The 26,026-nt window shown below is 35.4% G+C and overlaps 1 protein-coding gene across 5 annotated transcripts in view; it reads left to right on the top strand.

Moving 5' to 3' along the window:
- Positions 1–1,245: 1,245 nt before the first annotated feature.
- Positions 1,246–26,026, top strand: part of LOC134546368 (polyisoprenoid diphosphate/phosphate phosphohydrolase PLPP6) — a 51,489-nt gene continuing 26,708 nt past the window's right edge. The window contains exons 1-3 of one of the 5 annotated variants that reach the window (XM_063389165.1): positions 1,246–1,405; positions 12,433–12,573; positions 23,019–23,118. In XM_063389165.1, coding sequence (XP_063245235.1) covers positions 12,436–12,573; positions 23,019–23,118 — 238 coding nt within the window. In that variant the 5' untranslated portion in view covers positions 1,246–1,405; positions 12,433–12,435. The other 4 variants (XM_063359409.1, XM_063359410.1, XM_063389164.1 and 1 more) reach the window with 4 other exon arrangements.

The following is a 26,026-nucleotide window of genomic DNA, read 5'->3' as shown; positions in this document are numbered from 1 at the left end:
TAATTTCTTAATCTTAAACTTACACAGGAAAGACAAAAGTCTATAAAGTTCTTAATTTCATTCATCTCAAGTGACACAAGTTGAGATGTACTAGAAGGTGTGCATATTTGTGGTCGCAAAACATCAATTTTTCCATGTGTGATTCAAGAGTATTAAAACAATAAACGAATTCCTCACATCAACGTACAAACGCACTTCGAATGTAGTGATATATACTCACTAAATCTTGTTACTATAAATAGCCTCGAATTCTGGGGTTTCAGTGCTTGGTGTGAATAGTACCAGAATATTTAACGAAAACAGTTCAATCGGCAAAGTTCGTGTATGCTCGTGTCTTTTCCGTTGTCTCAAGTAAGTGCTTCGTCAAGCCGTAAGTACGGCAAACAAGCTTTTCTTGAGCATGCAGTCTTCAAAAGCTCGTCTTGTTCGCGGACTATGAAACATGGAGATTGAAATCGCTGCATTGAGAAACAAGACCGTTTTCGTCAAGACGGTCTCAAGACATTGCTCAAGATGCGACTATAAATACCAGCCCTATAGTCTCTAGCTTGCATTGTAGTCTCTCCCAGTGTTGCCAACCGTAGCATAGTTATGCTACATGTAGCAGAATTTGGTGTTGCTGTAGCATGTAGCATATGAAGCCAGTTATGCTACGCAAAAGTAGCATAATTTCTTTATTTCAGGAAAAACATGAACTGTAAAGAATTGAGTTCAAAAGCTACAAATGTAACTAAATACAGTAGATAACACAGTTTCGGTGGTACATGCACGGACGGAATCTCTGATTACACAGCCACACACACTGCTATCTTTCAGCGACGTCTTGAAAGCAGTATCGTTTGTAGGGAAATGATGATTACTTCCACGATCAATGGAACACTTCTAGCAAAACAAACAGTGAAGATGTCTGGATGCTGTACAGGCTTCACTCCAACCAAAAGCATGGTTGGCCGCATGACGAAGACATCTTTGTATTCCAGGACCAGTATTAAAACAGCTGGGACTAAAAAGCAAATCGATATTAATTTATAATAATGCATATTATAATATTGTATGTACAATATTAAGTTTTAAGCAAATTTTTACAGCTTTAATATTTTGCATCGTAAAAGCAATGTTTTTCTACCTCAATAAATAACTTAAAAGAAAATAGGTTAAATGTAGCATAATTTTTCTCAAAATGGCATATTTTTTTCTGAGTTGTAGCATAAATATGTTTCAAAAGGCTGGCAACATTGGTCTCTCCTCTCTGTCTTGCTTTGTTGCTTTGTGTATTTAATGTTTATGATCAGCACTGAGGAAAGTTAAAAGTTTCGGGTGTTGGAAAAGGAAACGAAATGCTTATTGCAATTTAAATTATTACTGTAGTTTAAAGTGCAAGACAGAATAACAAAACAAATTTTATGTAAGGGGATAGTATTTTCTATCATTGTTACATTTAAGTGGAATCGTGTGACTATAACCTTAGTCCTGTTACTCCTGTTGCATCTTTCTTATGCATGCGGCGTAAACAAGGATGCGACATGCAACGCAAAAAATAAAAAAAATATGGTGGTTTATAAACCACGAAAGTCAAACGTTACCACGCAACAATAATATTTATATATTACAAATGCTGTGATATTGTAGAATGTTCGGTTGGGTCATGTTACCTACATTTAAAATTTTTAAAAATAGCGTGAACGTTTATAACAGCATATTTATGGTGTGTCGAAGTTTCTGGAGGTAAATCAACAGAAAACAATCATGTGGAAAAAAAGGCAAATAATAATTATGGTTATGTTCAGTGTAATTTATATATCACATAAATATTTATTTAATACCTTTTATTGATTTAGCTAACCAAAATTTTAATGATAATTAGTAATAGTCGAATAGCACGGCTTTTTCGTGAAGTAATAATAAGATTCTAAAAATACTTTTTTTTCGGACTGTAGAGATGTTCTCATATTTATCCTGAAAACAGCGTTTATATATTACGGGTTACTGAAATATCACCATTAATGAATTACATTACAATACGTGTGCATTGACACAGCCACTGCCATTTTTTTCCTTTCCCATGTGGGTCTGGTGTGAAGATGATTTGGAGAACTTAGTTAAATTTTGAAGGTCTATTGCATTAGGTTAGCTACATTAAAATTACTTGAAAACTTTGTGGACGGTTGGTTGGATTAGTATAGTTACATAAAAATTTATTGGATTAGAATAGCTACATAAAAAAGTACTGTGAAATCATGCAAATGGATGGTTAGGTCAGGATAGCTACATCTTAAATTGGTAATTCCTTAGCAGCCATTAAAAATATTTTGCAGTAATTTTAATGTTGTTATACTAACCTAACAAACTATCCACAATGTTTTTAAGTATTTTGGTAAATCTGTATTGTACGGATTAGCGCCAAAAAAATCGTAAAAATATGAAATAACTTTCATTATATGCTATCTTACGTCATCTTTTCAGAACCGCCTGCGGAGATTAAAAATTCCAATTACTTTTGGAGATATCGAATTTTTTAATATTCATTTTTTGGCGATTTTTTTAAAAATGTTTTTAAAAAATCCGAAAATACCTTTATTCTGTGCTCTTTAACTTCCTCTTTTCATTAAACCCGGCGGAGATCAGAAATTCCAAATACTTTAGGAGATATGGAATTTTTTAATTTTCGTGATGTGCACTGATGCGGAGTTCAGCGGGAAGCCTACGATTCACACATCCTTCTGGACATACCCGAATACTCACGTTGGCAAGACTTCTTTTCTTAAAATTAGCAAGAAGTAATTAAAAATACTTTAAAACACTGTGGATGGTTGGTTATATTAGGTAAGTATAGCTACATTAAAAAAACTGTAAAATCATTTTATGGTTGCTTAGCAAATAACTTTTTAATATGTAGCTATCCAGCGCTAGGAAACCGTTAACATGATTTCACAGTATTTTTAATGTAGCTATCCTAACCAAATCAACCATCCACAATGTTTTCAAGTATTTATAATATAGCTAACAATACCTAATTGACCATTAGTTTTCATGAGTTGCATATTTATTTACAATAAACAAAAAAAAAAAAAACCGAAGATGCACGATCGGGCGTTCGCCTCTCGTCTGTTGAAAGAAGGCTTGCCAACGTGAGTATTCGGGTATGTCCAGAAGGATGAGTGAATCGTAGGCTTCCCGCGTTCCCATTGTTGCTTGTTTACAAGTATGATTTTTTTTTTTTTCGCGACGTAGTTGAACGACTACATCACGTAAAAAGAAAATTACGTGAGTTCCTACTGTTCATCCTTTTTCCCGGTTTGTTAGGTCAGGTCAGCTACATTATAAATACTTTAAAACTAAACAACCATTAAAATTAATTTTTATTATTTTTAATGTCCGTTCAGTTTCAAAGTATTTATACTGTAGCTGACCTGACCTAATCTACCTTTGTCCCGTTTAGTTAGGTCAGGTCAGTTACATTATAAATACTTAAAACTATACAAGTAACATTAATTGATATTATTTTTAATTTCCGTTTATTTTGAAGTATTTATCATGTAACTAACCTTACCTAATGGAAAATTTCTGTTATTTATGCATTCACGCACACACGGCAAAATATAAAATGGCGCCTGTTGAATGATTACATAGGGCTTGTATTGCAAAATAAGAACGGCGATATCTCCAAAAGTAATTGGAATTTTTAATCTCCGCAGGCGGTTTTGAAAAGAGGACATAAAAGAGCATATAATGAAATTTATTTCATATTTGTACGATTTTTTTTGGCGCTAATCCGTACAATACAGATTTACCAGTATTTTTAATGTAGCTAACCTTTACGTAATTGACCATTCTCATGACTCAACTCAAGTTCTCCAAATCACATACAGAGACCAACATGAGAAAGCAAAAAATGGCGGCGACCGTGTCGATGCAAACACATTGTAAGGTAAGTTATAAACTGTGATTTCTCAGAAACCAGTAGGAATTCAGGGTAAATACAGGAACATCCATAGTGGAGCCATTCCATTTCAATTCAGGCAGGAGCGTGTCAGGTCACCATCTCGGATTTGCTTTAAAAAATTACAGCAGTTACCACCAGTGCAGACAAGAAGTATGCCAAAAGGATTTTGTCCCAAAAAATTTTTTCCCCATGTTATAGCCTTTTGAAATTGGTTCGAAATCAAAAAAGGTGGAAAAAGGGGTGTTTTTTAAATGAGCGGCATTTCAAAACTATTATACTGATTTTGTTGATTTTTTTTTATTTTGTACCTATTATAGTGAACTACAGAGTGGAATAGTTCCAATGAGCCCAACGACAATATCTTTAAGGGGGGGAAACTAAAGAATTTGGCAAAAAATTTGAATTTTTTTGAATTTTCAAAAAAAATTTTTTATGTGGAATAATCAATTTTCATAAAAAGTAATTCTGGTAATATGTGGACCTATTACAGTAGTTTTACAGGAAAAATTGTTTTTAATTCTATGATGCATGGAATTATTAAAATTTAACTTTAAAATTTTCAAAATTTGACAAAAGTGCCATTTTTGATTGAAAATTACTGAAAAACCCCATATTTTAAAAATCTGAAAATTTGTAACTTTGTAGTCCTCACCTTTATTAATAGCATGCACTTTGTTGGATAGTGTGTTTTTGCCTGTAAACATTTCTAGAATTTTTTGAAAATGTAATTTTCTTACATTTTCTAAGGTCTGCACACTCAACTAACAAATGTTTTGTTAGTTTCCAAAAAGTGAGATGTAATTTGTAAATTGGGGAAACCTTGGGAATTACAAAAGGAGAGTCTGTGTATACATTATCACATTAACATAATATGCACAATACATATACACACATATAATACATATGCATACTCTTTAACTTGCATGAAAACCAAAATTTCAAAGTAAAATTGAAACCAACAATATGTACCTATAATTAATTATATGTAGACTGCTTACCCTTCCTCAACTATATGTAACATATATTGACAAACTTCCTAAAATATTATTTGGCTGATTAAAGACAGTAGATCTGCTGGATCTTCATCAACTCAGCTTTGTCGAAAGTGTGGAGTCTTGCTGATTGTCCAAGTGGAGTAGGTTTGCTTACTGCTAACAAAACATTTTGTAGTGGCACCGGACATTCATCCTTCTTCTTTCCAGATTCCTGTGGCCACTGAAACCCTTTAGCTGGACCATGGGGATGCATAAAAGACACTGTCATGTCGTTCAACTCTTTAGATATACCAGTGATCTGTCCCATCCACCAATTCTGATCGTATACACAAGCAACGAACTGGCCTACTTGGAAATCATTTATTGAATAATGTGTTTTAATCTGGTTAGATTGTACAACTATTTCTATTTTATCTTTAATTGTGCGTCCCATGTATGTCTCATTTTTAATCAGCCAGTAATGTTTAGATTGTATTCCAACAACTGGTTTTACAGTAGCCCATTCTTTTTCCTTAGATGACCTATACGTTTGAATTGTTTTACTTTCAAGAGCCAATAGAGTTATCTTTGGTACAAGGTTACCTACTTCAGCAACAAATGAAGCAGAATCTCTAATGGCATTAACACACTCTGCCCGAAGATTGAACTTAGTTGCAAAGTGTTTACACAAACCACCTATTGCATCACATGCACTTTTGCCATGCCCTGTAGCAGAAAAAATCCATTTTTTTTCAACAGTTTGAGTATTTTTACATAGTTCATACAGCTGAAACCTATTTTTGAAATGTCCAGCTGCCCCATCTGTAATGTACACTATTGAACTCAAAAGTTCTAACTGACAAAATTTTGAAATTTCCAGTTTTATAACCTCTAAAGCACAGAGAACGTGAGCAGAGTCGTGAGCTATATCATCAGATACTATAACAAAACTTCTTATTTCCGCACCAAAGTATGCAACACAGGTAAACAGTGAAAGCTGATCAGTTTGCCAGTGGTAAGTTTGGATTTCATCAGGCAATACAACTGACCAGTTCTCAGCAAAATCAAAATGTAAAACAAGAGCATTATTTTGTTGGACAGAACTTCTTGCTTCAGCTATTCCTTCCCTTTGTATTTTCCTAATGTAACTGTGAGGAATAGCTTTTTTAACCCAATGCCTTACATGTTCCAGAAAATTATTTACAGATACAGTTTTTTTTATGAGGTCACCATGTTCCCAAATTGCAAATGTAACTTCTTCCCCTTCATCCAAGCCAAAGTTTTCAACAGTTAATGTTTCTGTGCCAGGACAGTCACCACACTCCTCGAGCCAGCAATCTTCATTCCTTGTTTCGTCACACAAACACTTCAGTAGAAGATAGTCTTCATCAATTTGGTTATTTGTTACATTTCGAAGAGCTACACAGATAAGTTGCATGTTACTGCAGTAAATACAAGAACACACAGTCTGTTCTGGCTGAATTTTCACCCATCTTGGTCGTAAGGCATAAAACTTTGAAAGACTAATTTCTATAAGAGGATTATCTTTTTTGAATGCTTTGTATGCCTCTTTGATGGACCTTGTCATGAATCTTTTAACCTTTTTTACTTTCTCGCCATTACCATCCTTAATGCAAATAACATCTTTTTTGTTTGGACTTTCCCTTGAACAGTCTTTACTATCTTCTAGGTAATATGATAATGCTAGATCTTGTACCTGTGTAGGTAAAGGATGTCCACTATAGGGGTCAGGTTGAGCATAAATTCCCTTATTTTTTATAACTGTGCGACATTTATCAATGAGGTACTTTGACACTGAAGGTAATTTTTCCTTCAATACAGTTTTACTAAATGTTTGTGGTACCAATGTTAGTAGCTGTACTTTTCCATTGTAGTTACAAGTATGAAGAGCTGAGTCAATATTCGAAAACCATAGACTACAATTGACACACACAGGCATTTCATCATCAGACTCACTTGAAAGATGCATGTGATATATGTCTTGTAATTTGTTCACAGCAGAAGTTTTTAACTCATCAACTAATTTTATCTTCTTTTTCCTCGCATAACCTTCTCTCCTATCCAATCTCACCTCTGAAGGGGATTTCAATGGTGATACTTCTACATTTAATGTTTTAATGAGACTGCTATTTAAAACACTTACTAGTTCATCCTCCGGAATAAAATTCTCTGATGTGGATGTTTCTTCTGCATCTTCAGCAAGTTCCAGAAATTTCTTTTTATAAAAAGTAACACAGTTGCTACACAAAATATCATTTTTATTTACTGAAACAGATACACCCACAATCTTTTGAATATCATCTGCTAAATCATTCACCTTACACATCCTCACACATTTACTTTTATACACACTTTTTTTGTGCCTTTTAATGTAGTCCACACATTTAATTCTCTCCGTACTATGAAAGTCAGACATGATTTAGTTCACTAGCTGAACATCACCCATGAACACACACAACACAACTGTAACAGCAAAAGTTTGGGAATTCCCTTGTAGTCTTGTAGTTGATTCCCCCTATGGTCACCAGGGATTTCCCTCAAGCTACCAGGGATTCCCCTTACAGCAAGCGCCTGGGAATATTCAGATAGGGACTCCCCCTTCATATTTCCCAAGGTTTCCCCTCATACAAAACCAGTTACAAATTATCACATACTGTTTAGATACCAACAAAACATTTATTAATTGAGCATGCACAACATACAAAAGGTAATGACATTACATTTTCAAAAAATTCTAGAAATGTTTACAGGCAAAAAAACACTATCCAACAAAGTGCATGCTATTAATAAAGGTGAGGACTACAAAGTTACAAATTTTCAGATTTTTAAAATATGGGGTTTTTCAGTAATTTTCAATCAAAAATGGCACTTTTGTCAAATTTTGAAAATTTTAAAGTTAAATTTTAATAATTCCATGCATCATAGAATTAAAAACAATTTTTCCTGTAAAACTACTGTAATAGGTCTACATATTACCAGAATTACTTTTTATGAAAATTGATTATTCCACATAAAAATTTTTTTTTGAAAATCCAAAAAAATCTAAATTTTTTGCCAAATTTTTTAGTTTCCCCCCCTTGAAGATATTGTCGTTGGGCTCATTGGAACTATTCCACTCTGTAGTTCACTATAATAGGTACAAAATAAAAAAAAATCAACAAAATCAGTAAAATAGTTTTGAAATGCCGCTCATTTAAAAAACACCCCTTTTTCCACCTTTTTTGATTTTGAACCAACTTCAAAAGGCTATAACATGGGGAAAAAATTTTTTGGGACAAAATCCTTTTGGCATACTTCTTGTCTGCACTGGTTGTAACTGCTGTAATTTTTTAAAGCAAATCTGAGATGGTGACCTGACACATTATCTTGCTAACTGCCTGAATTGAGGTGGAATGGCTCAGTGTTTGAAAATAAGTATTTTCATAATTTTATTATAACTTCATGGAAAAGCTGTGTCATAAGAGTATTATCTGATAATTATCTAGCAAAGAGGTGCATCCTAAAATTAGCAAATAAAAATCTGAAAATTAATTTTTCTACGCTATTTATTTTATGATCACTCTGTGAAATGGCATTTCTATATTTGTGAGTAGTTTACCTGTGGTGTACCATTTTAATTGTTAGCTACATTAAAAATAGTATAAATTTGTGTAAATGATTGGTTAGGTTAGCTACAATCAAAATACCTTACAAAGGTTACATTAGGTTAGCTGTATTAATTATAATATACATTTTATTAATGTAGCTGACCTGAAATATTCTAGAATGCAATAACATACCATTTTTCATGACTTCTCCAAGATGGCTTCACTTACGTCATTATCACTCCTACTTTTCCTCGGGATGTGTGGGAATATAAGGTTTTTGGGCGGGGATCATTGTATGTTTTCCGGTATCGTTAACTGGAATATAATCTCTCTCCCTCCCCCTCTTCCCACTCATACTGGCTCATTTCTATATTACGATACTAATAACACATTTCCTTGAAATTGAGGATTTTTTACCAACTAAATACGGGTATCGTGAAATTGATCGGCTCGGGTGGGACTGTTCTCTGTTGCACGATACCAAGAAAAGATTTTTATATATTTTTCACACATTTAAATACCGGTATCACCAAATAGAATACACCGGGTGGGACTCGACTCTACTTTACAATACTAAGAAAAATGTTTCTGCTTTTTATACACATTTAAACTTTTCATTACTGGTATCACCAAATAGAATATACGGGTTGAAATTTACTCTACTTAACAATACCAAGTGAAAATTTTTCACATATTTAACAATTTGAGTATCAGTATCACCAAATAGTATTACTATTGCCATCTTGATCTCCTCCTAACCCCCCGCCCCCTCACCCTTTCCAATTGTCTTGCTTACGATTTTCAATTTTCAATAACACACTATTTACATTACGTTATACACATTAAATTATTTACATTTCATCCACACCAATGCATACACATGAGACTACATACATCTTTGCTTGTATTTAACTTACCTTAATAACATTTCTTTTTCAATTTAAATTTACCATTGTTTTTAAACAATTTTCAATAGTTTGTTGCCTGCTGTTCTATTTCTCTCACAAACTTCGAAAACAATCAAACATCACTTTCCTCTCTTACATTGATACCAATACATGAACTACACTGATTCCAACTTATGAAAAAAAACCTAAATTATTTTCTCTCATTCGCCTACTCCTATGATAATATTAAATTCCCCTACCTCCCCCCTCCTCGCCGTATTAAGATTCTTCAATTGCCGGTATCGCGTTCTAGAACTTACCCTGCAGACCTTTTTTTTTAAGAATCATAAACATTTGAATATTTAAATTGTAGACATATAAATGAAATCACAGATAGAGTAAATTTCTAATAAAGTGGATTTTCCATAATAAAATTATAGTTTATTTTTTTAAACTACAGATGTTCCTCTATTTACCCTGAAAATAGTATATCAAAATTCTTAATGGTTTCTGAGAAATTACAGTTCATAGGTTTTATGAGGTACCGTAGCCAGAATACAGCTATCACCATATTGTGCTGTATATTTTGTTACCGTAGCCAAGACTGTTTTCAACGAGATATTAGTTTAATCGCCTATGCTTTCTACAGTGACGTAAATTAATTTTGTGCTATTTTAGCGTAACCTGATTGTTTTCCACTAGAGATTGGACTGTTTGTTGTCACCGTCGTACTGTTTACTTGATACTAGCTGCAACTTGATCCTTTGATTCTCCAGAGATCCAGGGGTACAGCATAGCTGAGGCTGTTTTCTAAAATACAGTGATGTTTAATGTCAGTACGTTACAGCTGAGGCCAAGACTGTTTTCCAACCTATTTTTTTTACATCCTAATTTTGCCTAAATATGGTGGAAAACTGTCTTGGCCCTTGCTGTATAATCACCGTTATTTTCATTTAGATCTTTTAAAACTTTGCCACTGTCGTAAAGCTTTGCCACTGTGGGAAAAATTAGCCTTCGTGGAAAATTCTAACCTCTTGCGGTAACCTCCTCATAACAAAGAAACTTAACCTCCACATAAGATTCACTCAAATATTATTTTAAACAAAACACAAAATCTGACTTTCCGGAATAATGAATAGTGAGCATGAGACTCGTGCACACATTAAAATTTGTTGGGGAAATATGTGATGCACCTTTAAATTGTAGGTACCATTACATATTCTACTTTCAGAAACAATGTCGTGACTTTGTAACATTATTCAACATATAAACATGGAAGTCTTGCTTTACATTTAAAGATTCAGAATATTTGAGAAGTTTAGTAAAAATGATGTAGCAAATCCTTTAAATAATTTAAATAGGTATGAAATAGAAATGATTATTGTATGAATTCTAAAACATCTCAAATTCGAATAAAAATGCTTTTGGAACTATTTGGAAATGTCCACAGATGTTGGGAGAATTGACCCAAATTTCTGCATGTACAGAGTGCAGGTATGTTAACATAAAAAATTCAACTGAAAATAAAAACATATTACCTACAGGTTAAAAACTTCTTGTATCACAGTGCCTCAAAGGAAAACAATGAAATGATTTTCTAAAGCATTCTAAAACCTTTTTGACATTTTAATTCCTGATAATTTTTGAAACAGTAGGCCTATTACAATGCTCTTTCTACTTATAATAACTAAATTAGCTTAATAGTCTTTTCATTATGGTTATGAATGTGTAAGCTCATCTCTATGTGTAACACCTGACTTATCTTTCCCCTTGGTGAGTGAACCTCGGGGAACCACTGCTAACCTAGTCTAACGGGTGAATCACTAGGCTAGAATCTAATGGGTAAACCACAGGGAATCTATTCACCTAGCCTCAAGTGGATGAAGTACAGGCCATCTACTAATCACATCTGATTTGTGGGACACTGCAAAAATGTTCTGTTGTCTTGAAAATTGCATAGGCCTAATTAGTTGATTATTGAAAATTTGTGAACACAAAAAAGTAGTCTTTTAAATTCATAATATTTTCAATGTTTATAGCTTGAAAAGTAGCATAATGGGTGAATATCACTGTACCTAGACACTATAGGTTAATCACTAAGGGCTACAGCTAGCCTAAACTCTAATACGAGGTTTTTTTTTTCAACCTCCGATCTGCTGTAATAAAAAAAGGGAATGAATTGGGAAATTATTTTAATGTCAAAAGAAACGTACATCTTTACTCTATTTTTCCACATAATCACCGTGCAGATTGAGGCACCAGCTTTCCAATACCCTCTGCATAAAATGATGCCTCCTGCCTATTCAGCCACGTTTTGACAGTGCCCTGCAGTGTGATTACAGTTTCATTTCTCCATGGCATGCCCATTAATCGATACCCTAATCGCTCGTACACGAATCGACACGTCTTGTAGTGTTTACCCCCTTCCACCAACCATGTGGAGCGGCCAACTCACACCTCAGTTGTGTTTGATCACCCTCCTTACAGTCCGGATTTGGTACCAAGTGACTATCACCTTTTCCCCACGTTGAAAAAGTGGCTTGGAGGACGATGCTTCAACACCAATGATGAACTGCAGAGCACTGTTAAAACGTGGCTGAATAGGCAGGAGGCATCATTTTATGCAGAGGGTATTGGAAAGCTGGTGCATCGGTACGACAAATGCCTCAATCTGCACGGTGATTATGTGGAAAAATAGAGTAAAGATGTACGTTTCTTTTGACATTAAAATAATTTCCCAATTCATTCCCGTTTTTTTATTACAGCCGATCGGAGGTTGAAAAAAAAATAACCCTCGTAACTGGCTTGTAAGAGGTAAAATACTTTAAATTACTAAACCATCAAAAAGAATTTTGAAAATTCACCTCAGGGAAACATAAAATATATGTATTGATCCTTTAAAAATCATTTTGAAAATGTTTTTGTGTTTAGTCACTATTATAGATTATAGATTTCTAAAAGATAGGCCCTATGTTTTGTATCAGTGTTTTAACCTACTCTGATATTCACTTTGTTTACAGAACATGAGAAGTAGACGCAATATTCCTGTACCATTACAGCAGCTGTTAAATGCTGATGCATATTTGACTGAAAAGTTCTGCAACTTATCTAATAATTTCCTTCCACTCCATTCTTTACGGGTTCATTACAAAATCTTGGAGGTGAGTGTGTGTTGTGTAAAACCAATATTTATTTTGGTATGTAGTACAAGTTTTTACTAATAGACCTGCTAGAGCTTTATTTTCAAATGCCTTCTTTAAATGACATTATATTATGGGTGTGGGTTATTTTTATTATTATTATTATTATGACCAGGGTAATTATATTTTCAGTAGATGTGTCTTATTTCATCTAAGTTTGTAGTTTGAAAAATAAACCAATATGTCTATGTTTTTAATAATTATTTAAAATGGCTGGTCATTTGTACTAGTCAAAATAAATCAATAATATTATTGGTACATAGTAAAGATGGTAAGGGAATATTTTAGGTTTACTTTGTGTAGTTTACTTTGTGTACAGGGGCAATATCAAAATATTAAGTCCTGCTCATTTCCCTAGCATATAAGTACAGTGTAATAATATACTTGTTTTTAATTCATTCTACATATTTAAATTCTGTTAGTTTTAAACTAGCAGAAATTTGTAATAGATGTGTGTACCTACACACCAATCCCTGACTTAGCATGTCTTCAAATTGTGCAAATTAATTTATCACAATGTAATTTTACTGCCCCAGTCTCAAATAGCACGTCTGTAAATTTCAGTTGGCACGAAATTTCCACAGGCAAAAAAAAAGTCGGGCATGATGCCACGTAGTCTGCATCAACTCTGTAAACATCAGATACAGTGGCATACCATTACTATACGAGGGGAAGAGATATGTGCGCAAGTCTGATTATGCTATCGCTGTTGTACAAACATCAGCTATGGCAAGTTCAGTTGCGGCTATTGGGTGTAAAGGACCAAATATTTTTATGTCCGCACGTATGTTGCCAGGCGGTACCTTTGTCGCCTGGCTACACACTGGGCCGTGATGAACTTCAGTCTAGTCAGTGGCAGGGAACATGCACGCACAAACACATCTGCCCATTCATCTGCCGGTAACTGTATGTGTGCAAGCACCTGCGGTTGAAATCATATTGGAATCATGGCTTCAAAGTGAGAGTGTAATGTATCGTGTTCAAGTATTTAAGACAAAACTAAAATTATTACGGTGAGCAGAATGTCATGAAGACCATAGTTATGTTGGTCAGATTTTAGTTTTATGGAGAAATATCTACACAAAAAAATTATAAATTTATATTTTTTAAACTATAACCATAGGATTTAATGACTTTACTCATAAGCCATTTTGTCTTTGCAAAATGATAATTCTTGGTAGTGTAATGTATTCCTGTATGAGCATTGTTATGTTAGTACGTAATTTATTAGCTTGAAAAAAAGATGATGGACTGAAATATTGTCATTTAGAACAGGTCTTGCTTTATCATTTGACATAAGCTGAAATATTTTCTCTTGGAATGAGCTTCACTATTAATACATTCAATTGAACTACTACAGAGGTGCCCCCCCCCCCCCCCTTCCAAACACTATGACTCACCCCCCCCCCCCTAACCTAATGATGGCCCCCCCCCCCCCCCGAAATTTTTTATGCCATTTTCTCAATGATTTACTCAATGATTTTATAATATTATACTTTTTTAGTATTATATTTTATCACATTTTGCATTAATTAAAACTGATTTTCTAATAATAATTTTGGTCATATCAGGTAATATTTCCATCCTGAACCGACAGATACTAAACTGCTTTTGTTGAGGAAAGTGCGGGGTTGCCAATTTGATTTACAAGATCCCTTTCAATTATCAAAGCACCAGAAATGTATTTTCACATTATAAGCTATAATTATGTAAATAATATATACATTTTTCTCGTCTTTTAACCATCCCCCCCCCCTGAAATTTTAATGACGCAGTTTGCGTCGGTACCCCCCCCTTGTGGGCACCCCTGACTACTAAGAGGCTGTCTATGAAATGACAGAAATTATAACTAAGCATTGTGTGTTTCTGGAATATATATTTATTTTGTGTATGTGCAAGAATATATGTGGGGAAATTAACTTCGAGTCACAATAAGTGAACTATTTTAACTGACGTTAATCAGAACCATGGTGAGTGTTCACCATTAACTGCATTGGAAGTGGAAACCAGTTACATGAACTATATTTGCACAAACATATGACTTTACTGGTTTCGTTTGATATTTTAATTATCAAGATTAACATGGACCTCATCGAAACCCAGCTGTTACGGATTTGCTATAAGATTTAACTACTGACAATGACTATTGAACAGTTGGAGGACAGTGTTACTTCGGTGAATAGTGGACACGGTGAATAGTGGACAACCTCAAAACAGAGTTTCCGAGCCGGAGTGGTCTACCACTGCTATAGAAGGATTTCAGCACTCCGAGAGTCATCATACTCTGTTTCGAAACTTCGGCGGATTCCAGTACCATCACCGTAGTGGTGTGGAGAAGGACCCATATCACTGTCATCAAAGGTAGACGAAAACTATCGTTTCCTAATGTAGGAAATACTATGAACTTCGATTGTAAATGTCGTATGTAAATAAAGTACATTTTGTTATATTGCTATTTGTGTAGTGCTACCGCAATGGGGGTTGAAGAGTTTGTCGAATCCTAGGGCGCCACCACATGTATATTGGGCATATGGACCCGGCTACTCTGTTCTCAGGGCCGTGACGTAGTTCGTATGTGGCGAAGCCCGTTTCCCCCTGTATCACTGAAAACCTCCGAGAATGACAACAGGTGCATGAAGCTCCTTCCTCTAGCAGCGCTCGCGACTCACAGCCCGTTCGTCCTCGCTCGGCAACTTTCGGGAGCGGAGCACTGACGTCACATCGGTGGGCACGGGCCGACAGACGCACACACACACACATACACACACACACCGGCGGGCGGTCGTAGAGGGTGGTGGTGGAAGGAGGGGGCTTGCAGCGTGTAAGGGGGGAGGTGGTGGCACATCGGGCTCAAAAGGGCGCAGCCCCGAACAATGTCAGTAGGATTATAATGTGTTGTATATGATTTTGAGGAGTGATATAAGTTCATTAGTTAACATTAAATTGAAGTATCATTTTAACTTCTGTTTTAATTCCTCATAGAGCACCAGAGGTAACTTTTCTTGTAACATTATTACTAAATAACGTCTTTATCAACTTTACTAATAAGTTTAATTTTTTAAATGTTGATATTTAAGTGTTTGAAGTAGATGATTTTTTAGACTCTTAACTGATATTTAATGTAAAGATTTCAAAACTCTTGTATTGGTAACTGTCTCATCAGTTGCAGTAATACAATAGTATAGCATGTGAATGTTAGCTATTTTAACTAGTACATAATCCCATATTTTGAAATAAGTATTTTATAACTAAATTTTATTTTGCGTTCAATAATGTTAAGTTATGTGTAGATTGAGACAGAAAATCATAAAGCTGAGTTGTTTACTGAACAAATAATGTGAAACTTCATTTACTTCTGTGTAAAGTAATTTTGTTCATATTAAATATTTTCAAGGGTCTGTAATGGCACCCAATTACTGATAACGTGACTAATACTTTCAATCACTGATGAGTTTGACAGTTTTCTGTGTGTTTTGCTGGTATCACTTAATCGGAGACATAGTTTACTTATGCAGCTACTTCTCATTTGTTTGGGTTAAACTCACACTTTCATGGATGAAACTCTACAGTTTTAAGCAAGTTATCTGTGCACACAATCGTACATGTCGTAAATAAGGACTCTATCAAATGTTTATATAAGTCAAGTCTGATGTTGTTGGTTGTACTAGCAGGAATATATTTGACATTAGATACCAGAACAGAAATGAATAGATTTTTCACATTGAAAAGGTTGTTAAAAAATTGGTTGTCAGTAAAGTCGGTTTACGGACGATAGTTTAACGTACCAACGTCATAACAAAACATTGATGAAATTACTGATCCAGAAGAAAATGAAATATCATATTCGGCCTAAGACTGGGCCGTAATAGGTTTTTGCAACCAAACCATTTAGGCATTAAAAATATTATATTCTTTGAGGAAGAAATTTTTTTTAAATTTTTCTATCTTTTGTATGATGAAATCTACCTCTGCATACTTTTATGAATAAAATTGAATCATTTTTTATTGAATTATCACTATTTTGTATGGATACAAAGAAGGAGTGAAATGAAATCTACAATTTAATTAATAAACTTACTTTTATTTGCATTCATTAATTCGATTATATTTACAGTGGAACCTGGATAATTCGAACTTCTTTAATTCGAAATCTTCTTTAATTCGAATTTTCCTCTTGGTCCCTAGCATTTTGTATCTAAACAATGCTAAAAATCGTGGATAATTCGAATTTTATTTTGGATAATTCGAATTTTTGGTGCGTCTAATTTAGTGAATAAATTATAAACTACGGCTCAAAAAATTGTAAATATATCGGGAAATACGTTTTACAAACAATACTCGGCAAAAGTTAAGCGTTTGACCAAATGCGCGGTAGCTTGTAGTGTGATGACTCACCCTTCCCCTCCCGCACACTTGTGCCGAGTGCCGACCGCCTGCGCGTAGCAACAACACGCAGCAGTAGTGTCTCCAAGGTCACCCCTCCCCACACTCACCCCTCTCCACTCCGTACTGTACAACTGTGCATCGTTCTGTGTATCGTCTGTTTTGTAACATACAGTGTACTGTAGCTTATTTAAAATTGTCTTTTGATGTGTGATTACGTGTAGTTTTTACGTACAGTGACGTTTAGTGAGTGAACTGTGAGAGTAGCAACCATGGCGTCGACCTCGTCTACAAAATCCCGTGCTTATAAAACTTTGACTCTAGCTGAAAAAGTAGCGGCGATTAGGGAAGTGGACAAAGGCGTAAAAAAGAAATTGGAAATCGCGAAGGACTTTGGGATTCCACCCAACACTCTATCCACTTTCTTGAAGAATAGAGATAAAATTCTCAGCAGTGCAGAGGAATTTGATAAAGACCGAAAACGACTACGAGAACCAGATAACCCAGACGTCGACAATTGTGTTCTTAAGTGGTTCAAGCAAGCCAGAGACAAAAAAATTCCGTTGAGTGGTCCCCTAATAAGGGTAAAGGCCGAGCAATTCGCTAAAGAATTGGGCAAACAAAATTTCAAAGCTAGCACTGGATGGCTGGATGGTTTCAAAGAACGTAATAAAATTACGTTCAAAGCAGTCTGTGGCGAAAGTGGGGCAGTGAACCAGCAAGAAGCCGGCCAGTGGAAGCGAGATTTAGAAGAGATGATCCAAGATAGAGACCCAAACAATATTTTCAATGTTGATGAGACTGGCCTTTTTTTTAAATGCACACCGGACAAAACATTGGCATTTAAAAGCGAAAAATGTCATGGTGGAAAACTAAGCAAAGAAAGAGTGACGCTTTTAGTCGGAGCAAACATGGACGGCTCAGAAAAGCTGCCCTTGTTGATGATTGGAAAATCGGCTAATTCCCGTTGTTTTAAGAATGTCAAGTCGAAACCGGTGGATTACGTTAACAGCTCAAACGCTTGGATGACAGGCGACCTGTTTTCAAAGTGGCTAATAAAGTTGGACAAGAAGTTTATTAAAGAAAAGCGTCAGGTGGTCCTCTTCATCGACAACTGTACTGCGCATAACACCATACCAGTGTTGAAATGTGTTAAAGTGGTTTTTTTCCCAGCCAATATGACATCTGTTGTCCAGCCAATGGACCAAGGGATTATAAAAAATTTGAAACATTTCTACAGAACCTTGCTGGTAGAAAACATACTGTCCGGAGATGGAAACGCCCTGAAAATAAAGCTCGATATTCTGCAAGCTTCCAGAATGTGTAAGCAAGCGTGGGACAGAGTGAAGCCAGAAACAATCAAAAACTGTTTTAAAAAGGCAGGTTTTGTTAAAACCGAGGACGAAACTGTGGAAGCCACTGAAGCGGAAGCCATTCCAGCAGCAGTCGACGGCTGGGAGAATGTGGGAGCCGACCCGACCATCTCGTACGAAGACTTTCTCAATGTCGATGAAGATGTTGCGGTGTGCGGTGACGTCGCTGACACCGAAATCATCGCAGAGGTGCTCGGCAGTGAGAAGCAAGACGATGACGGGGAAGGTTCGGAAGAAGAGATCGCTGGAGTAGAAGAAGAACCGGTGCCGAGTGCAGCTGACGCCATGAATCACATAAAAGAACTTAGACGTTTTTTTGAGAGCCGAATTAATGTAAGTGATTCATACTTCATCTCTTTGAATAAGTTAGAATCTTTTGTAATGGCCGAGAGCCTTAATTCGAGAAAACAGGCCAAAATATCATCTTTTTTCAAAAACAATAGGTTGTTTTTATGTTTCAGTTCAATAGTTTTAAGGTCATTTTAATATGTATGTATCGTTTAGGCATTAATCGATGTATTTATTCAAAAAATGTCAACCAATAAAGAGTTTTAATAGAAAATATGATTTTTTATTGTTTTGGCCCTATTTATATTACGAACTTCCTTAATTCGAATTTTTGGATAATTCGAAGTTTTTGACTGGTCCCTTGAGGTTCGAATTATCCAAGTTCTACTGTATTACTTTTGAAGTATCGTGCGCACCGTAATTATTTTTACAAGTACAAAAAAAAATTTCAGCTGCCAGGATTTGATCTGTCAACCTATCGATTGGTAGTCAGCATTGCTAATCGCACAGCCACGAGGCCATATTAGTAACATTTGTTTCAGATGTTATAAATTAATAACATTCCACGCACAATATTTGTTTGAATTTCTTTTAACTAGCATATTCTCTGTTGGACTCGAAGTATTTACAAGCTCGTGGGCTCATAACTATAATACGGTGTGTAATTTATTTGATGAAATAATAACTCATGACAAATTATTACCAATGTCAAACTCAAACTAAAGTGTGAAAAGTATCATATTAGCAATAAATATTTAGTTACACAGCTAAAACAATACTCATACAACACTGTTTAAATATACTGATTTACACTAGTAATTAAAATAATACATACTTGTAAGAACGCCATTTCCATGCGAATATACTCCCGTGGCGCGGTGCACAACAATAACCTCGAACCCCGCTATGTTGTCGTCTGCCCCAAGCCGTGTATGGCAACATGCGCAGGCGTGATCCAACCGGCGCGACCTGCCTATCCCTGCAGCATGGCGGGGTGAAACCTGAGCAGTACGCCGCCACGTGCCGGCCGAGTTCTCTGTACCGTCCGCAACATACCAGAGAGATGCCACGCATGCGTAAACAGGACACATCCGTAGTGGGACAATTTTTTGTGCGTGCAGCTAGCGTTCATCGATTTATTAGACGTTGTCACGTCAAAAAATAATGTAATAAAAAAAAATCACGGCCTTACAGGATAGGTGTGAACTAAGTGGTGATATGTATGCGAATTAATGGTGTTATGTATTTATCATTGAGTATTATTCTATGCATTGATATTACGTAAAGAATATTTCCCTACACATTTTGAAACACATTAATACAATTAACCTTCCTCTAATGGAGACTAATGCTGCTGAATATGCAATTTTGAATAACAGGAACATTTTTAGGAATGCATAACTCATGCTAAGTGAGGTATTGATGTACTAAAAATAATATTTTTAATCTGTTCAAACTATATGTAAAAAAATCTTAAATTTGTTATCTGCTAAAGGTATGTACATATTTTTTTTTTGAAAATGTTTACGTGTTTCAGTTTCTCAACATCTCACTTTGAATTTAGTGTGTATGCTTTTGTAGGCTATATGTAAACTGTAAATATTACACTGATTCATGTACAAATGACTTGTTTCATAGCCTTGTTATACCTACCATAATCAAAGGCTAAATGAAATAAATAAATAAATAATTTTATATTTATCTTCCAAACTTAGTTTATTTCTATTCCTTGGTTTACCTAAAATCATAATGTGATACAGATCAAGTTGGGCAAATTGATGGGTATAAAATTTGAAAAACAAAAAATCCTTTCAGTTTTTTTCCTCTTTCCAATATTCTAGTTATGCTCTTAGCACTGTCCACATTGGGCATCTGCTGATGTGAGATAGCATAAAAATTTGGGGTTTATAACTGGGGAGAGAGGGTTGAAGGAAAAATTCTAATGAGGTTGTAAGGTTGCCCTAACTCTTTAGTTTCAAGCCATTTGGCCAGTTGGGCTATTTGATTTCAATTTTGAATAAGAAATTCACCTGTGTGGAAGACTTTAAAAACCGGTTTATTTCTTAAGAGTCAGGCAATATATCAAATTAGCCCAAATCAATGGGTCTAAACCAGTGAGCAAGGACAGCCAGACACCACTTTCTAAATTTTCTCTTCCATCCTCTCACCCTAATCATAAGCCTCAAATTTTTATGTTTTCATAGATCAGCAGGTGGGGAGACGTGGCCAGTGGTAACAGCAGTAATTGTGTAGCGAAAAATATCTTTTAATTGCCTAGAGACTGTTACAGTGGACACTACAATCTTATATTGATACTCTGCAGACAAACTCTACTAAAAATAATCTATCCCCCCCCCCCTCCTCTCCTGGATCAATAGAAGTACATTTGTAAGTATATTGCAGTAAAAAAGAATTAGAACTTCAGAATTATATTCCTGCAAATGAAACCACGACGGGTTATTTTGAAGTAGTGTCCTCTTTGTAGTGATCACTAAAGAAGTGGGGATATGTATGGGTTTGATTCTAGCACCAATATGAGACTCAGATTTGTGAGCACCAAATTGGTACCCAAATGGTTAGAAATTCCAATTGGAGGTCCCTTTGCTTTAAACCTCTATATGACAGAGCAACATAAAATTCTTTCGAATAAAACTATTTTCAAGTATGTATCTTATCCCTGAGAAATATTAATTGTATTAACTATATTTTAAGATATATTACAGTAAAACAACCATGGTCATGCAAGATTTAGTGATTTTATAAAATTATTTATTTATAAATTTGTGGCATGCCCACCAACAGTTGTGTCACTTTTGAGGTGGGCATGACATAAAACAATCAAGAAACTATAGAATAATAGAAACAATTACACAAATGACAAAGCAGGCACACACGCACCGCCCAGAGGCAGGTACCACCTGCAGGAAAAGCCCAGCATGCAGGCACCACATGCAGGAAAAGTCCAGCATACAGGCACCACCTGCGGGAAAAGCCCAGCATGCAGGCACCACCTGCAGGAAAAGCCCAGCATGCAGGCACCACATGCAGGTAAAGCCCAGCATGCAGGCACCACATGCAGGAAAAGCCCAGTATGCAGGCACCACATGCAGGAAAAGCCCAGCATGCAGGCACCACATGCAGGAAAAGCCCAGCATGCAGGCACCACCTGCAGGAAAAGCCCAGCATGCAGGCACCACCTGCAGGAAAAGCCCAGCATGCAGGCACCACCTGCAGGAAAAGCCCAGTATGCAGGCACCACATGCAGGAAAAGCCCAGTATGCAGGCACCACCTGCAGGAAAAGCCCAGTATGCAGGCACCACCTGCAGGAAAAGCCCAGCATGCAGGCACCACATGCAGGCACCACATGCAGGAAAAGCCCAGAGGCAGGCACTACCTGCAGGAAAAGCCCAGTATGCAGGCACTACATGCAAGGAAAGCTCCACCCGCAGGCAGGCCCCGTACCACAAGCAGGCACCAATCACAAGCTTGCAGTGACCACTCCAGACAGGACATTTACTACAAGACAAAACAAGATACTACAAGAACAAGACCAGACGAACACACATAAATGCAAATATGCTAGGGCTACATGTGAAATTAAAAATTATATAAAACTAAAAATTATAACTCATGTCAAAAATAATTATGTATCTATGTAAGGGAGGATAAAGTATGTTTGTTTATAGAATTGTTAATAATGGTACTACATGTTTTTTTAGTAATAAATTGACTAATTTAACAAAAAAAAAAGCATAATTTTATCAAGATTGTTAATATTAGATATTAATCTATTATTGATATCATTTAGACCACTATTAAATTGAGGTCTCAGAGATCGTTTTTTCTAGAAATATTTCCAGTTGAGTTTATAATTGTAGCAGGTATGAACACAAAGAGAATCTAAATGTTTTCTACATTCTACAAGAGACACTAAATTTGGTTTTAGAATATTTTTTGTTCAATAATATTAAAAATATGTTTTGTATGTTTTCAAGTTGGTCATTATAATTTTTATTGTGGTTGTTCCAGATAACCTAAGCATATTCTAATATAGATTGTACTAAAGCCAGTAGATAACTTTAGCAGTAGGTAACTGTTCCCTGATGATGGCAACTGTAACATCAACCGAAATGTTGGTGATATCTTCACCTTCGACACGAAGCAAATCCAGCTGTAAATTAATGAAAAAATTTATAGATTTTAAACATATCTAAGCATGAAATATAATTTGAAGGACATATAAAATAATTTAATTGTTTCAGATTACACTCACAAACTCATTTTTGTAATATTTGAAATGCAGTGTTCTGTAGATGGTGGTTTCTGTATTGAATTTCAGCATGAATGCCTTTTGTGTTTAGATTACCTGCCATGGCATTCCTTGGCTGTGCCTGTGGATGGTCTTCATCTGGTGGTTCGATAACCCTCGGTTATATCAAATGCAGGTGAACTTCTTTATTGGTGAGTTGTACAAATGGTATTGGTAACATCTAATACACAAGTTTCAACAAGTATTTAAATACAAGGGGTGGCCAGCATATGCATGATTATGTGGTAACCAGGTGAAGTTAATGCCTGTCTTATGCCATGTTGGTTGAACCCCCAAAATATTGGCTAAAGTGTAATGTTTTCAATGTGAAAACAATGTTAAATGACTGAATTTTAGGGAAGTGATTGTGTTCAGGAACGGTGATTTTAATTCATACTTACTAAATATCATCAGACAATATGGCGATGGTAAGGTAAAAATGTGACTTCAATTACATCACTGCATATTGTTTAATTCCTAATGCCATGTTTTATACATATGTATGTATGTATGTATGTATGTTTACATTAGGTACCATTTCAGGGTGGCCAAAGACCGGGGAAAATTGGAAAAGGCAGGGATTTTGAAACAAGTCAGGGAACACCTGGAAAAGTCATCGATTTATTTTATGGGCCAAGGAATATTTTGAGATAACCTTGATTCTGCATTGTAATAATTTGTTCAATGGCCATTCGTTATAAAAATGTGAGTTAGCTATATCATTTTCAAAATTGTTTTTGCATATTACTGTATTTCCCGAATAATCCACACTGAATATTTCTTAAAGACGTGTGTGCATAGTGCGTGTCTTATTCAAAACTTGACAATGCTGCCTATCCCAAGTTCTTTCAAGCTCCAATGTTGGTTAATCTTAGTAATCTTAATGGACTACAGACATCTTGCATGTGGTTTGAAAGTGCATATTTTTGTGAAAAACTCACAGTGATTACCGAAGGTTTGTGGTTGCGATTATTTATGCCGGCTGAAAACCACAAAAATGACCAAAAATGATGAGGAAATGGGAAATCATGCTATGGGAAGAAAATTGACCTATACGTGTCTGGAGGGAAAAATTAAGATTGTGGCAAAAAATTTAATGTCACTTTACTGCAGTAAACAAAACATCCTTGGTCGGCAGGGAACTTATCTTTCATTCATGACCATTTTTACTCACTTAAGGGTAAAGATATCATTCACAGTTAATCCATAAATAAAATATTTATTGCCTTTATTGCCTAATATCTGTAGATACAATTATTTACAATTTACTTTAAGAATTTTAATATAATTATTAAATCATTTAATATTATTCTTGTGGGAAGAATATAGTGCTGAAAAAAATAACTTGTAGACGTTTACAACGTACCGAAAATGCTATATTATTTTTTAAGAAAACCTTTAAGGGGATTGGTGCACCAGCATCGTATTACAAAAAACAATATATTTGTTAATGATTCAGCTGCTAGAGAAGATTTGAACCATTCTGGTGTAAAATTTATTTTTTTAATTTTTATTTTAATTAAGTTATTGCTGATTTTCGGGAATTTTTTAAATTCAAGCTTTATTAATAAACTATAAAGAATTCAGTGGTAAAACTTTCGCAGATACATTTTCAGACACGGGAGATATGACTGTGACCATTATTTTATCTGTAATCATTATTAATTTAACGTATTTACAATTTGAATAATAATAAATGAGCTGCTACGAAATTGCGTGATATTCATTTGCGAATTTAATAACATTCGCGTTTTCATTTGTAATTCAAACGCCAACATATCTGTCGGCTGAATGATTGACTTTATTTTAGTCTTTAGCTTATTGCAGTCGGACCTAAAGTAAAAATGTAGCTGTAGAAGTTTGAGCAGCGTGCAAGCTCGGATACGAGAAATTATGGAGCGCGCTGGACAGTAGTGACACCTTGCGACAGTTTCCCCAACTGTTTGCAGCCAGTGTTTTCTCTCGTTCCCACCCAGCCACAGCTGTCTCCTGTTTACGAAGGGGAGACGGGATTTCGCGCGAAACTGATATGAAGGTCAACGTATTTATTTTCAGTAGTTAAGAGAACGTGTTTGGTCTAGCTCGGCGTATAATTGAATGGTTATTCTCTGTTATTATTTAGCACAGTGATTTAGCTAGATGTTTTTTGTTGTAAACGTGAGATTTATTCAGGAATAAAATGCCGAAGAAGCCTCCACCAAGCAGAGTACACAAAAGAACAAAACTATCGAAAGCCATTAGAGCGCTTAGAAAAAAGAATAAAGAAAGATAAGAGATTATTTTATTATAGCTTTTTTAACATACATTTATTTTTCAGAGTTGCGTATGTACAACGCGATGGACGCGATGCGACAACAAAAAGATGTGTAAAATTGTAATCATGCTTTTTTTTTAGCAATGCGTGAACCATTCATAAACTATACTCAACATGTATCCGTATAATTACGTTTGAATTTTTTTTATGACAGGCATCAATGTTAACAAGTTTATTAAGCCACAACAGACTTTTTTTCAGAAAAATAAGTGTAGCAGAAAACACTCAACATTGTCTCACACAAAATCAGTTTACATGAATGCAGTTTTAAGAAGTAAGCTACGTAAATAATAGTTAAACATTATTTAATATCTGCTGGTAACGTTTCCAAAGTATCAGCTTCGCCTTCATTCACGAACAATATTCGTGGCCTTATTTATTTATTTTGCTGGCGTTTCGTTGGTGACTGTTAGGACTGCAAAATTAGTAAACATTTTTCACCCTATCCTGAGTTAAATCTAAGTGTGCGCGGTTAGATGAGGACCTAGATGTGTCTCATGCTTACGCCTTTACACTCTACTCATGCGGGTATTAACCATGCGCGTAAGGGCGCGTTGCCAGTGACCTGTACGATAGTCTCAACAATCCTCTACGGACTCGAAAAATGTCACCTGCTCATTGGCTACTTGACTTGTGACAACTGTTTGTTGTAATGCCTGTGATTCATCGTTGATTTTGTTGAGGAGTTTTCAGTGATTCAGAGCCTCCCATTTAACTGTGGCCGAATTGAAGAAGCAGTACAAATG

Source organism: Bacillus rossius, chromosome 1 (genome assembly GCF_032445375.1).
Source record: "Bacillus rossius redtenbacheri isolate Brsri chromosome 1, Brsri_v3, whole genome shotgun sequence".
NCBI lineage: Eukaryota > Metazoa > Arthropoda > Insecta > Phasmatodea > Bacillidae > Bacillus > Bacillus rossius.
This window is presented reverse-complemented; position numbering and strand designations above follow the sequence as displayed.